The sequence below is a fragment of the Hemibagrus wyckioides genome, linkage group LG19 (assembly GCF_019097595.1).
Source record: "Hemibagrus wyckioides isolate EC202008001 linkage group LG19, SWU_Hwy_1.0, whole genome shotgun sequence".
Classification (NCBI taxonomy): Eukaryota; Metazoa; Chordata; class Actinopteri; order Siluriformes; family Bagridae; genus Hemibagrus; species Hemibagrus wyckioides.
Genome location: NC_080728.1, coordinates 1922123 through 1937298, shown reverse-complemented (window position 1 = coordinate 1937298; position 15176 = coordinate 1922123). Strand labels below are relative to the sequence as shown.

The 15176-nt window shown below is 39.0% G+C and overlaps 2 protein-coding genes across 16 annotated transcripts in view; one reads left to right on the top strand and one right to left on the bottom strand.

The window, feature by feature from the left end:
* Positions 1-15176, bottom strand: part of LOC131370162 (NACHT, LRR and PYD domains-containing protein 12-like) — a 404348-nt gene that overhangs the window by 31902 nt on the left and 357270 nt on the right. For 9 of the 10 annotated variants that reach the window (XM_058417315.1, XM_058417307.1, XM_058417309.1 and 6 more), the window contains 3 exons: positions 10205-10378; positions 9474-9647; positions 6684-8819 (listed from right to left, as the gene is read on the bottom strand). In XM_058417315.1, coding sequence (XP_058273298.1) covers positions 8813-8819; positions 9474-9647; positions 10205-10378 — 355 coding nt within the window. In that variant the 3' untranslated portion in view covers positions 6684-8812. Of the gene's footprint in view, positions 1-6683; positions 8820-9473; positions 9648-10204; positions 10379-13862; positions 13975-15176 lie in introns of those variants that run through there. The other variant, XM_058417310.1, reaches the window with a different exon arrangement.
* LOC131370166 (NLR family CARD domain-containing protein 3-like) overlaps positions 1-15176 on the top strand; it is a 237541-nt gene that overhangs the window by 74354 nt on the left and 148011 nt on the right. The window lies entirely within an intron of this gene.

The window sequence follows — 15176 nt, the reverse complement described above, 5'->3', positions numbered from 1 at the left end:
AATAACATGTACCAATCTGTTCATAATCATATGCTCCATCAGCTTGCACAGATTAGATGTTAATGCTATGGGCCTGTAGTTAGTAGTGGTATTTAGTTCATTTTTATTTATTTTATTTTTTTTAAGGATCAACCACTAAATGACTTGATCAGAATCCTCTTTTAACTTTAATTATGTAAGTTCTGGGGTTCTGCTTAGCCACATTTTCTTGTAAGTTATTCTGTCATGATGCTTTTTTTTATTTATTTGTTTGTATATTGATTTTTCATCATCAAACCCACACTAGATGGATTGTGGTACAGTTATAGCTGTTTCCTCAGTGTACAGGTTAAGCAGAGGGTGAGGGGTTTTCCAGATGTTGGCATTTCTGGGGCAAGATTCTGGAAAATATACTTTAGGCTAAATTTAGGCAGTGATTCCTTGGGGTGTCTGCAGGCCAAATTTGGCTAAAACTGGGGCCAGAATTATTATGTTCTGGAGCATGGGTCCTCATTTATTAACCAGGTGTATGCATAGTTTTGTGTGAAACCAATTCAAAGAGTCGACTCATTTTTCATTCACTTGCATAATAATTCTGCAAACTAATATGTGCCCAATAATTGTGCACACAGATATTCTCCTAAGAAATCCAACACCTCACTTTTACTGTCTTAAATATTTAGGTTTGTGGTTTATTAGCATTTTGGATTGACCAAGAGCACTGTAGTTGTTCAATAATGAATTTAATCCTCAAAAATACAACTTACCTAATAATTGTGGTCACAGTGTGTCTTCCAAGGGTAGTCCAAAAAATATAAAATCTAAATTTACTTCTATGTTATTCTCACAGATCATTCAAATGCTGGGGTATCAAATGTCAAGTCCATATCACCCAATCACAAGGGGCGTTAAAACAATTACATCAGTCCCTTAAGTTTATGCTGAAGTTTTGCATGGACAGTGGAAAAGTCTGGGACGAGGGTGTACTGTTGGTTTTGTTTGCTGCTTGAGAAGCAGTTCAGGGGTCTTTTGGGTTCAGTCAAGCAGAACTAGTTTTTGGACACTCTGTAGGAGGCCTTTTAAAGTATTAAAAGAGACTTTCATGTCTAATAAAGTAGAGCCACATTGAAATGTCTTAGATAATACCAGTGAGCTTGAGAGCTGGTAAAGAAGATGCTAGGTGAAACAGCCTTTATTTGTCACATATACATTACAGCACAGTGAAATTCTTTCTTCTCATATCCCCTCCTTGGAGGTTGGGGTCAGAGCGCAGGGTCAGCCATGATACGGCGCCCCTGGAGCAGAGAGGGCTAAGGGCCTTGCTCAAGGGCCCAACAGTGGCAACTTGGCAGTGCCAGGGCTTGAACCCCTGATCTTCCAGTCAACGACCCAGAGCCTTAACCACTTGAGCCACCACTGCCCTGCACTGCTGTTAGTCTCAAGCTAAGGTGAAGTTGTGTTTTGAAAGAAAAGCAGTCTCTCCTGAATTTAAAGTGGGTGACAAAGTGCTTGATCTTCTACCGTTTCTTGCGTCTGTCCTGTCATCAAAGTTTTTAGGTCGGTATGTAATCAAGGAGAAGTTGAATGAAACTGATTATGTTATTGACAACCAGATCGGAAACTCAAGAGTCGTGTGTCATATAAATATGTTGAAGCCATTTCTAGATCAGAAAATGCCTGCGGATATTCTCCCAGTTGTATGAACTTGTGCAAAGGTTCATATTCTGTGATGTATCCACACAGACGTCTGTGTTACAGCATGATATTAAAGTGATATTAAAGGATATGCTGTAAAATTCACATTCCTATCATCTAAATTTAGCTTAACGTGAAATTATGCTTTAAGAAGTGGAGTATCTGTTAGAATATGGTTTAGCCATTCCTAGTTGTAGTCCAAGAAGCTCACCTTGTGTGTTGGTACCAAAACCTGATGGTACTTTCAGACTCTGTACAGATTATAGAAATCTCAATGCAATAACTGCGACTGACTCATTTCCTCTGCCATGAATTGATGATTGCATTGGCACTGTAGGTAAAGCAAGTTTTGTAGCCAACTTGGATCTTCTAAAACAGGGGTGCAAAACATACAGTCCCCGGGCCATAACCGGCCCGCCTGATGATTCCATACGGCCGCAGTTGCATATTTGTACAATTATCCACACACATGCAGTTCTCCACGAGAGATCCTCTTGTCAGCTTCGTGCCTACTGTTGGTTATTTGAATTGTTTTCCTACGTAACGTGAAAACGTGTGCAATGTGAAAAAATATCTCTTTCCACGAAACGGAAGGTGGATTCAGAACGCCGCATTTTTCAGGAAAAATGGACAACGGAATATTTCTTCTGGGAAATAAATAAAAAAACATTTTTTTACTTTGTTCCCAGCAAGTGGCCGTCCTTAAAGAGTTTAATATTCGACGACATTACAATACAAATCATGCGAAAAAGTACAGCCAGTATACTGGTCAGGCATGTACAGACAAGGTACAAGATTGGTTGCAGCACTTAAAAAACAGCAGTCTGTTTTCACTCATAGTAGAGAGATTAATGATGCTGCTGTAAAGGCTAGTTATATCATTGCACAAGAAATCGCATCAGAAACGAAACCTTATTGTGATGGGGAATTTGTTAAGACATGCATGCTGAAAGCTACTGAAGGAGAGGGTTAAAACTTTCACTTGTTTTTCTATTGCAGTTGACGAGAGCACAGATGTTAATAATGTCACTCAGCTTGCCGTTTTTATAAGGGGAGTTGACAAATGTATGAAAATCACAGAAGAATTTGTGGGTCTCATTCCAGTGACTGATACGACTACTGCTAATGACATTTTCAATTGCCTGGTCAAGTCTTTGGACCAAATGGGAGTAAACTGGTCTTGTGGCGTTTCCGTGGCGACTGACGGAGGTCCGTCAATGTGCGGCAAGAAAGCAGGGGTTGTGAGCAAATTATGGGAAAAGGTGAAATCTTGCGGAGGTAAAGAGTTCTGGGGAATTCACTGTATTATTCATCAAGAAGTGTTATGCAGCAAGTCCCTAAAAATGGACCATGTCACGAGTTTGGTAACTAAAACTGTGAATTTCATTCGCGCGAGAGGACTGAACCACCATCAGTTTGATGCCTTGCTTAGTGAGCAGGATATTAGCCACGGTCTCCCCTACCACACGGATGTGCGTTGGCTTAGCAGAGGGGCAGTTCTTAAGCGTGTTTATGAATTGCGAAAGGAAATTGGACTGTTCATGAAAGATAAAGGAAAATCGCTGAGTGAGTTGGATGAACCGGAATGGATTAAGGATCTTGCCTTTATGGTAGATATGACTAATCATTTGAACATTCTCAACACTAAACTGCAAGGCCGAGACAAACTTTTAATGGAGTATTATGACGATGTTCGCGCATTTCAGCAGAAACTTAACCTTTGGGAGACGCAGCTTTCAGAGAACAATCTCGCACATTTCCCGTCTCTGGAAGACACAACCATGGTGGCAACATTGATCGATTCAAGCTAAAATTAGCAGAACTAAAGACTGAATTTCAGCAGCGTTTTCAAATACTGAATGAACTTGAGCCACAAATCAAACTATTTACATCGCCTTTCTATAGTAATCCCTCTGATGTACCAGTCGATCTGCAGATGGATTTGATTGACTTACTGTGCAATTCTGTGCTAAAAGACACATTTGCCCATGTTAACTTGCGCACCTTTTATCAATATCTTGTTCCACAATATCCCAAACTAGCAGCCTTTGCCTCTGTAATTCTGTGCATGTTTGGAAGTACATATATATGCGAACAGGCTTTCTCTGTTATGAATGTAAATAAATCCAAACTGCGTTCTCACCTGTTACATGTTCATATAAATGACATTATGAAAGTGTCAATTGCTCAGACACTCACTCCAGACATTGTGGTGTATTTGGTTCTGTTCTTGAATGGATTTTGTTCTTAATTACCATCCAACAATGTTTATATTCACGCTGTTGGGTTTTTTTTTTTTTAGTAATTTTTTTTGCATTTTTGACATACACTATATTGCCAAAAGTATTCGCTCACCTGCCTTGACTCACATATGAACTTAAGTGACATCCCATTCCTAATCCATAGGGTTCAATATGACGTTGGTCCACCCTTTGCAGCTATAACAGCTTCAACTCTTCTGGGAAGGCTGTCCACAAGGTTTAGGAGTGTGTTTATGGGAATTTTTGACCATTCTTCCAGAAGCGCATTTGTGAGGTCACACACTGATGTTGGACGAGAAGGCCTGGCTCTCAGTCTCCGCTCTAATTCATCCCAAAGGTGTTCTATCGGGTTGAGGTCAGGACTCTGTGCAGGCCAGTCAAGTTCATCCACACCAGACTCTGTCATCCATGTCTTTATGGACCTTGCTTTGGTCACTGGTGCACAGTCATGTTGGAAGAGGAAGGGGCCAGCTCCAAACTGTTCCCACAAAGTTGGGAGCATGGAATTGTCCAAAATGTCTTGGTATGCTGAAGCATTCAGAGTTCCTTTCACTGGAACTAAGGGGCCAAGCCCAGCTCCTGAAAAACAACCCCACACCATAATCCCCCCTCCACCAAACTTTACACTTGGCACAATGCAGTCAGACAAGTACCGTTCTCCTGGCAACCGCCAAACCCAGACTCGTCCATCAGATTGCCAGATGGAGAAGCGCGATTCGTCACTCCAGAGAACGCGTCTCCACTGCTCTAGAGTCCAGTGGCGGCGTGCTTTACACCACTGCATCCGACGCTTTGCATTGCACTTGGTGATGTATGGCTTGGATGCAGCTGCTCGGCCATGGAAACCCATTCCATGAAGCTCTCTGTGCACTGTTCTTGAGCTAATCTGAAGGCCACATGAAGTTTGGAGGTCTGTAGCGATTGACTCTGCAGAAAGTTGGCGACCTCTTCGCACTATGCGCCTCAGCATCCGCTGACCCCGCTCCGTCAGTTTACGTGGCCTACCACTTCGTGGCTGAGTTGCTGTCGTTCCCAAACACTTCCACGTTCTTATAATACAGCTGACAGTTGACTGTGGAATATTTAGGAGTGAGGAAATTTCACGACTGGATTTGTTGCACAGGTGGCATCCTATCACAGTTCCACGCTGGAATTCACTGAGCTCCTGAGAGCGACCCATTCTTTCACAAATGTTTGTAAAAACAGTCTGCATGCCTAGGTGCTTGATTTTATACACCTGTGGCCATGGAAGTGATTGGAACACCTGATTCTGATTATTTGGATGGGTGAGCGAATACTTTTGGCAATATAGTGTATATATAAGGAGTCTCAGAAGTTGACTTGTTTACTCAATCAATTTTTTTGACAATGTGAAATTTTCATTGTTTCCTTTTTATACATTGTCTGCTCTTTTTTCAGAGTTATTCTACATGCTGTGTATTATGTGCCTAATCCTGCCTATTATGGCTGTTATATTAAAATGTAAAAACGTGGTAATTAAAGTGTTAAGTGAAGAGTTAAGTGTGATTTTTTTTGTTCTCGGCCCGCTTAAGGTAACATTCTAGCCAGTGTGGCTCTCTACCTCAAACGAGTTCCCCACCCCTGCTCTAAAAGGATATCATACTTGGTTTTTAAAGCTCAACCAAACGCTTTATTGAATAGAGTGTGGCAGCTGATTATCATCTACAAACAGAAAAGCCAAATATCATAAAATGTAATGATAAAATTACATGTAAAATTATTTTTTATGTAAGCAAGGTTATGAAGTTACTAAATATATGGGTATGTTTCAGAACCCAAAAGAATTTGGGAAATTAACAGCAAAACAACTGGGACATCAATCTGGATGCCACCATGTTTTCTTTGAGATCAAACGTCCATACAATCATAAAACACTCAGCATTTCTTCTGATATTCAGAGGAGAGTCAGTGTTGCCGTTTTAACAACTTTGCCTTGTTTCGTTCATGACCAGATTTTCATGTTCTGTTTTCAATGTCAAGAAAACTAGTGTAGGAAAACATATTTTGAGGTCATGTCCATTTATTTATTTATTTATTTTAAATTTCAGTGCATTTATAGTACTGAAAGAAACACACACTATATGTTATGTAACAGCTGTTGTCCTAAATCAAAATTAAATTGTGAAAAGAAAATAAACTAATCAGACTAAGCAAACAAACATATTTTAGGTTAGGAAGTTAGAAGCTTGGTTTAAATAACTGTAGTAATGCCCTAGAAAAATGACACATAATATAACTTTACACAAAAAATCTTTAACAACATGCAAGTCAAAGAAATGATCACAATCTCGAACTACTCGGACCTCACCTAATCAGACATATGTCATACTCCACAAAAGCATCATGATCCAGATATCAAGATCATGATCCAGATATCAAGATCATGATCCATATATCAAGCAGAGATTAATCAGTCAGATGGTTCATTACAGCACACAGTTTCTTTTGTAATATTGCAGATCTATTAACTACTGTATTTCATCACTTACTGATTTATTCATATTAGTCATTGCCAGTTTCCAGCCCTGGCTAGGTCTGCCCTGTCACACAACACCTACAATTTGACAGGGCAAACATGCTATTACACCAAGATATGTGAAACCACCACTGATAGAATTTTCTTTTGGGTTCACTTTTTGAGAAGTCGTCTGATTTACACTGCTGCTGCTGCCTCTGAGCTGATATCAGGGAAGATTAATGCCAAAAGAGACACAGAGAAACGAGTAGCAATGTTCTTCAAAGTTTATTGAGATAGACAGTCTCTTGATGAAAAGAAAGATGTGGTCTTTGTCATTATCCATGAGTAACAAAAGGCAAAACAATGGACATCAAAGATGTCTACAGAGGTGGTGGCAGATATCTATACAGGTTGAGTTTTTGTGCTCGACACATTTTTTATGCAATTACATTAATTTCTTGGTCTTAAAGAAAGGATATTGTTGTCAGATAAGGTAATAAGATAAGGTTATAGACAAAAACATCATGACAAGCATAGAGAGTGCCAAAATACTTAAAATATATCATTCACCACAGTGTTTTGAGCAGCTAAACATGCTTTGAGAAGAAAATCTGTATGCATGAAATTATGTATTTGATTGTATCTGATCACTTATTACATACCAGTTTGCTTCTATGGAATGCAGTGGATTGCTGTGGATTGGGGGCAGTGGTAGCTCAAGTGGTGTATCATAGCTGCCCCTGTGCTCTGACCCCAACTTCCTCAGCTGGGATATGTGAAGAAAATAATTCCACTGTGCTGTAATGTATGTGTGGCAATAATAAAGTCTTCATGCCCTCAGTTTATTTGCTCCATGTTACAAAGTAATGCTGACAAGAGCATGATTAAAATGGTAAATATCTGAAAGAAGTATGCTCTAGTTCAAATGATTCATATGAAAATTAAAATATTGGAATATAATCAAATATATATATATATATACACACATATATATACACACACATACACACTACCAGTCAAAAGTTTGGACACACCTTTTAATTCAGTGTTTTTTGTTTAGGGATTCATTTTCTACATTCTAGAACAATCCTGGAGATTTCAAAACTATGAAATAACACACATGGACTTCAGTAATCCATATGTAATGACAACAAAAAACAGTCAGTTGTTATTTTAAGACATGAAGGTCAGGTGTTCTGGAATAGTTCTTGCAAGAACAGTATTGTCAAGTGCATTTGCAAAACCCATCAAGCCCCATGATGAAACTGGCTCACATGAAGACCATCCCAGTAAAGCAAGACCAAAACTGACCTCTGCTGCAGAGGAGAAGTTCATTTAGAGTGACCAGCCTCAGAAATCACCAATTAACAGCACCTCAGATGAGAGGCGTTATGAAGGCTTTACAGAGCATCAGTAGCAGACATATCTCAATATCAACTGTTCAAAGGACATTATTGTGGATTTCGGCCGCCTTCAGCATTGTTTTACAATGTAGAAAGAAATAAACATCAGGAAAGACCATGGGATTAGAAGGAGTGTCCAAACTTTTAACTGGTATTGTGTGTCTATATATATATATATATATATATATATATATATATATATATATATATATATATATATATATATATATATATATATATATATATATCTTGAAAGTAAATAAATATAAAAGTATCTACTGCTCTGTATTTGAACTGCATTGTTTTTTTTTTTAAATGTGTAATTTAGACCATACAGATTCTTGTGCAAAGTTAAATATTATGTTATAACTTTGCAGAATTTGAGCATTTGCTGTAACTGTCAAGTGCTTGATAACCAGAGTGGGGAAAACCTATTGCTGAAACGCTATAATCCAGCCTCATCCGAAATAAGCAGAGGGGAGATAGTAATCTAACAGCTACATTTCTGAACACCAAGCACAGTCATCGCTATTCAATCGCTATTAAACAGCTAGTGAAAGTGTTTTAGCCATGAAAGGGCACTGAATGTGTCTCACTAAGAAGCAGGTCATGTGGCTCAGAGAACTGAACTGAAGTGATGTAAAGAAGATTGGGCCAAATTGTTGCCAAAAGCAAATAACAGTTTCTTGATTTGTAAAAGCTGTAGTTGTTGTGGTTGCTGTGTTTTTTAAACAGTGAAATGTAATTCAGGAGATTATTAAAAGAATTATCTTTATATTTATTATATTTTAATATTTAAAATAGTAAAACATATTACAATATTAGAAATCAAACGAACCATCGAAACTATTATACACCAGTTTGTTCTGGTTCATTGATGTCTAGAATTTTATCCATTTAATGTGTTATAACTAAATGGGTGATGTGTTTATAAACATCTTCTCAATTCCCCAACATGCAGGAACACTGGAGTCTTCATCTCACACAGATATTCATTACAGGCTGAATATAAAGGAAAAATATATGAATTAATCAAAGTGGACTGTGGTACTTCATGATCAACATCATGTAATCATCTCTGCTCCAAGAGAAACATCATCATCTCCTGTTTATAATTAATCATTCAACATTTCTTCATTCTTACTAACATCTGTCTTCTAACATTTAGCTAGAACAAATGAGAACTTCCACAAGTTCTAACAGGATAATGAGCAGATATTTACCCATCACATCACTGCTCTTATCCAATCACAGGAGCTTTTTTAAATAACGAACACTACTGTGTCATTTAGTTCTTGTTCTACATTTATATTTAAGTGCAGACTTTAAGAAGAAGCTGAGGTGAATTTTACAGGAATGACAGAAGACACAATGTTCATTTACAATCACTCTCATGCACTCATTCGGGACATTTTGTAGACTCTGTCTGAATCCCTGTTTTCTGTCTTCACATGAATTTTAAATCAACACACTTTACTGAACACAAAACACCATTAAAGACAATTGTTAGAAAAATTCACATTAAATAGAATATAGTGACATTTTCTAAAACTGGTTTTATTTCCTAACCTGATAATCTGATATTTATTGGAACTAAAGAGAAATGTACAACTAATGATAATGAGGTTGAACTTTTATTAAAAGGTCATTACTCACATCAGAGTCTGTAGTTTGTAATGTTCATCATCCTTAAGATGAAAGAGACTCTTCACTCCCAAGTCTCCTAGTTTATTACAGGACAGATCCAGGTATCTCAGGTGTGAGGGGTTTGATCTCAGAGCTGAAGTCAGAGCAGCACAGCCTTCATCTGAGACACCACAACCACTCAACCTGTAGAGAGACACAATGACACACTCTTCACTACAGCTACAATGTCAGATTATTAATTATGTGCACTAACTGCTCACATCTGCACTTTATTCACTATAGTCACTGTGTACTATTTTATTCTATTTTCTATTTTAATTTTTTAACATAATTTATTCTACTTTTATGTCAGACATTTGAAAAGCATTTCACTGCATACTGTATGGTTGTGTTTGTGACCAATGAACTTTAAATTTTAAAATGTTTTCAGTAACTTTTCACTGCTTCACATCTCTACAGAAACTTTTTTTAAATTGAACACATGAACAGATCTTTCTTGAGAAGATCAGACTGTCAGTAATCAGACCTAAAACAGGATCAGACTCTAATTAGTTTTTGAAGTTGTTAGTTTATTGGTGTATTTTTTAAACCCAGACTGTGAAAGTGTAAATGGTTTATTCAGTATTGACAAGAACAACTGTGACTGTGTTTTATTTATACAGAATGTCTTTATCTATTATTATGACCTGGATGAAGATTAGACCATGATTTATCATTAATGTTTTAAAATATGATCTTACCCCAGTTTCTCCAGTTTACAGTGAGGATTCTCCAGTACAGCAGAGAGACTCTTCACTCCTGAGTCTCCTAGATTATTATCAGACAGATTGAGGTCTCTCAGGTGTGAGGGGTTTGATCTCAGAGCTGAAGTCAGAGCAACACAGCCTTCATCTGAGATACCACACTTACACAAGCTGTAGAGAGACACAATGACACACTCTTCATCAACAGATCTTTATCTTGGTTTAAGACTTACTTTAAAGATGATGTGTTTGTAAATGATTTTATTATTCAGAATGACATCAGGATTTAATATCACCTGTTTATTCTAATAAACAATGTCATTAAAATGATCACACAGTGTTAGATTTAGTTTGTATCATCTGTTGTGTGTGATATTAAACTATCAGCAGCTGAATTAACAAATAAATATGACACTAATAGAATCAAAGACAAAATAAATATCCACACATCATTCATACAAACCCCTTTAACAATAAATCAAAGACACAGGATCACTCATGGCTTTTTTCTAGTATCATAAATTGCTATTTTAGTTTAACCAGCAAAAAATGTAAGGGTCTCTGAGTCTACATGAAACCGAAACTAATACTGTCTAGTGAGAATGTTTCATAATGACAAATAGACTGTTTAAACAATGAACAAAGCTCTTCATCTATTACAGTGCAGAAAAGCATGAAACACTTTTTCGTTCTGAAAACAACATGCACATCAGTGGCTTCACTTTTAAATCAGTTTACTTTAGTAGCAGATGTATGTATGTATTTCAAAAGATTTTAATATTTCCAACAACAAATTTACATCTCTGACAACTAATTAAAACATCAGCAGCAGCAAATTCTGATAAATATGTTACTTAACTTCTGAATACAGAATCCATACAAATCTGTTCTTAACTTATATACTTTAACAATAGAGCCACTTTTAAACAACTTGTCTAACAACTCTATAAACTTAAGTCACCATTAACTTTCAGTACACTTTCAACATCACTGTACAAAACCTTTATCATGGAAACAAAATCAGGACCAAAACCAAATGCTGTGAACACATTCCATAAATAGTTGTGCTCCACTCTGTCCAAAATCTTTTTAGGTCAAAAATTCATCTTCCTGGGACACAATTTGTCTGATCCGGATGGAGGACTTGTTCTAAGTCTTCACTCAATCTGTCAATATACAATTCATAAACTCTGCATAATAAACTCACCAGTCTCCAATTTTTAATATTATTTAAATCAGTTTTTTTGGTAAGTGTTCTCCAGCAGCATAATCTCAGCTGTCAATTGGCTAAGCTTTCATTATAGAAATAGCCTTTATTTGTCACATACACTATATTGCCAAAAGTATTCTCTCACCTGCCTTGACTCGCATATGAACTTAAGTGACATCCCATTCCTAATCCATAGGGTTCAATATGACGTTGGTCCACCCTTTGCAGCTATAACAGCTTCAACTCTTCTGGGAAGGCTGTCCACAAGGTTTAGGAGTGTGTTTATGGGAATTTTTGACCATTCTTCCAGAAGCGCATTTGTGAGGTCACACACTGATGTTGGACGAGAAGGTCTGGCTCTCAGTCTCCACTCTAATTCATCTCAAAGGTGTTCTATTGGGTTGAGGTCAGGACTCTGTGCAGTTCAGTCAAGTTCCTCCACACCAGACTCTGTCATCCATGTCTTTATGGACCTTGCTTTGTGCACTGGTGCACAGTCATGTTGGAAGAGGAAGGGGCCAGCTCCAAACTGTTCCCACAAAGTTGGGAGCATGGAATTGTCCAAAATGTCTTGGTATGCTGAAGCATTCAGAGTTCCTTTCACTGGAACTAAGGGGCCAAGCCCAGCTCCTGAAAAACAACCCCACACCATAATCCCCCCTCCACCAAACTTTACACTTGGCACAATGCAGTCAGACAAGTACCGTTCTCCTGGCAACCGCCAAACCCAGACTCGTCCATCAGATTGCCAGATGGAGAAGCGCGATTCATCACTCCAGAGAACGCGTCTCCACTGCTCTAGAGTCCAGTGGCGGCGTGCTTTACACCACTGCATCCGACGCTTTGCATTGCACTTGGTGATGTATGGCTTGGATGCAGCTGCTCGGCCATGGAAACCCATTCCATGAAGCTCTCTGCACACTGTTCTTGAGCTAATCTGAAGGCCACATGAAGTTTGGAGGTCTGTAGCGATTGACTCTGCAGAAAGTTGGCGACCTCTTCGCACTATGCGCCTCAGCATCCGCAGACCCCGCTCCGTCAGTTTACGTGGCCTACCACTTCGTGGCTGAGTTGCTGTCGTTCCCAAACACTTCCACGTTCTTATAATACAGCTGACAGTTGACTGTGGAATATTTAGGAGCGAGGAAATTTCACGACTGGATTTGTTGCACAGGTGGCATCCTATCACAGTTCCACGCTGGAATTCACTGAGCTCCTGAGAGCGACCCATTCTTTCACAAATGTTTGTAAAAACAGTCTGCATGCCTAGGTGCTTGATTTTATACACCTGTGGCCATGGAAGTGATTGGAACAACTGATTCTGATTATTTGGATGGGTGAGCGAATACTTTTGGCAATATAGTGTACATTACAGCACAGTGAAATTCTTTCTTCGCATATCCCATCCTTGGTGATGGGACTTGAACCCCCAATTAACCAATTGAGCCACCCCCACCCCATTAAATTCCTCTAGCAGAGTAAGTAAAAGATTTATGAAAGTCAAGACATCAGTTCCAGGTCCTTTACCAGACAGCTCTTTCCAGATACTTGAGGCTGATTATCAAGGAAAACTTTATCAAGCCTAAATTTCACTCTAATACAATTTGTCATAAAAATTAACTGCTCTTCTTCAAATATCAGAAGAGTCTGACAACAAGACCCCAGCTTCTAAGTGTAAGGCTTGAATAAACCTTTTCTGTCCATTATAGCTGCACCATTTGTCCTCTATAAAGGACATATGTAAACTTAAATATCTCCCACCTCCTACATACAACTGAACTAACTCATTTTGTTCTGTAAGGAGGACATTTATCACTTTTAAATGATACCAAATTTACAGGGGTGGGGTTTTGGGAACTTCCTCTTCCCCCTTAAAGAATATGGAGTCCATCATTAGAAGGACATTTTATGGAAAGAAGAAAATTAAATGCCTAATTATTTTGATTGAGCACATTTTCTCATGAAATGTTATTGTTATATTTTATATGAATCTCTTAACACCTTAAATAATTTTCTAATGTCATGTAACAATATTTTACCATGATTGGAGAGTGTTTAAAATATGTCCTCTCCAGTGGACATTTGTAGTTATTACCTCCAAATAAGCAGGAAGGGATTACCTGTCAGAGGCAGAAATTCTAATTGTTGATAAAAACTCAGAAATTGAGTTGTTTGATGAGGAAGATGAAGATACAGTGTTTGAGGCAGGGGCAGAGGACTCAGATAGCTGAGAGGATGTAGAGCAGACAGGGCAAACAGAGGCAGGAGAGTCAGAGGTACTGCCAAATTCTCCAGTATGTACCGGGCAAACCATACCCGACTGGACTGAATGTGTTTTGGGCACACCAAGTGATTTTGTGGTCTACCAAGGCAAGACCACCTTCAGAATCACAGCAGGACAGGGCATTGGAGCATGTGGCCAAATTTATTTCCAATAGAACCCACCTGTTCTTTGACAGGTCCTTTACAACTGTTGAACTCTTCGACACCCTGATGGAGAATGGGCTGGCAGGAACTGGAACTCTCATGAAGAACAGAATTCCAAAGGAGTGTAACACTACAGGGGATCAGACCATCAAAAACAAAGGAAGAGGGGCATCTGAGATGGTGATTGGATGAAGTTCTCCTAAACTTGCAGTCATTAAGTGGTTTTACAGTAACACAGTGGTAATGGCATCATCTGTCTATCGTTTTGAGCCTCAGGACACACAGTAGATAGTCTTAGAAAGACAAAAGGTATGTCCAAGTGTCAAGACTGTTGGCAATTTCTGAGTTCAACAGCAGCCTGGGTGGACATGGCGGACCGGATGCTATGTTTCTACAGGATGGCAACTCGCAACTCGGAAATGGACAGTGTGTGTACTTTTCCACTTTTTTGAACTGGCAATCACCATTGCATGGCTTCAGTATAAGACTAACTGCCAGCTACTGAGGAAGAAACTAAAGTTTCTTGAATTCAAATTGCTCTTGGGTGAGGAGTTGACTACTCTGGGCCAGGTCGGAATCTCCAGTGAGAGATCATACTACATAAATAAGAAATACATCAAAGTCCCAACATACATGCGCTACAAAACAGTGATTTTTTGTGCTGCATTTATTTCGTGACAATGGTTTTCATAATTCTTATGCTGACTTAGGTATTTTCGTTGCGATTTACTTATTGTCATTATGGTTCCATTTCACATGCACCATATTCTCAGACCTCAGTCAGTCCGGACTGTGAACAGTATCTCCAGCACCTCCACACCGAGCACTGGAGCTCCTCAGGGCTGTGTGCCAAGTCCACTGCTGTTCACTTTGCTGACTCACGACTGTGCAGCAATGTACAGCCCCAACCACATCATCAAGTTCGCCGATGACATGACCGTGGTGGGTCTCATCAGCAAGAACAATGAGTCAGCATACAGAAAAGAGGTGCAACAACTAATAGCCTGGTGTAAAGCCAGCAACCTGTACCTGAACGTTGACGTTTGTTGACTTCAGGAGAGGACAGAGTGACTATTCTCCGCTGTCCATCGACGGATCCTCTGTGGAGATCGTTAAGAGCACCAAATTCCTTGGTGTTCATCTGGCAAAGAACTTCACCTGGTCACTCAACACCAGCTCCATCACCAAGAAAGCCCAGCAGCGCCTCTACTTCCTGAGGAGGCTGAGGAAAGCCCATCTCCCTTCCCCCATCCTGATGGTGTTCTATAGAGGGACCATCAAGAGCGTCCTGAGCAGCTGCATCACTGCCTGGTTTGGGAACTGCACCGTCTC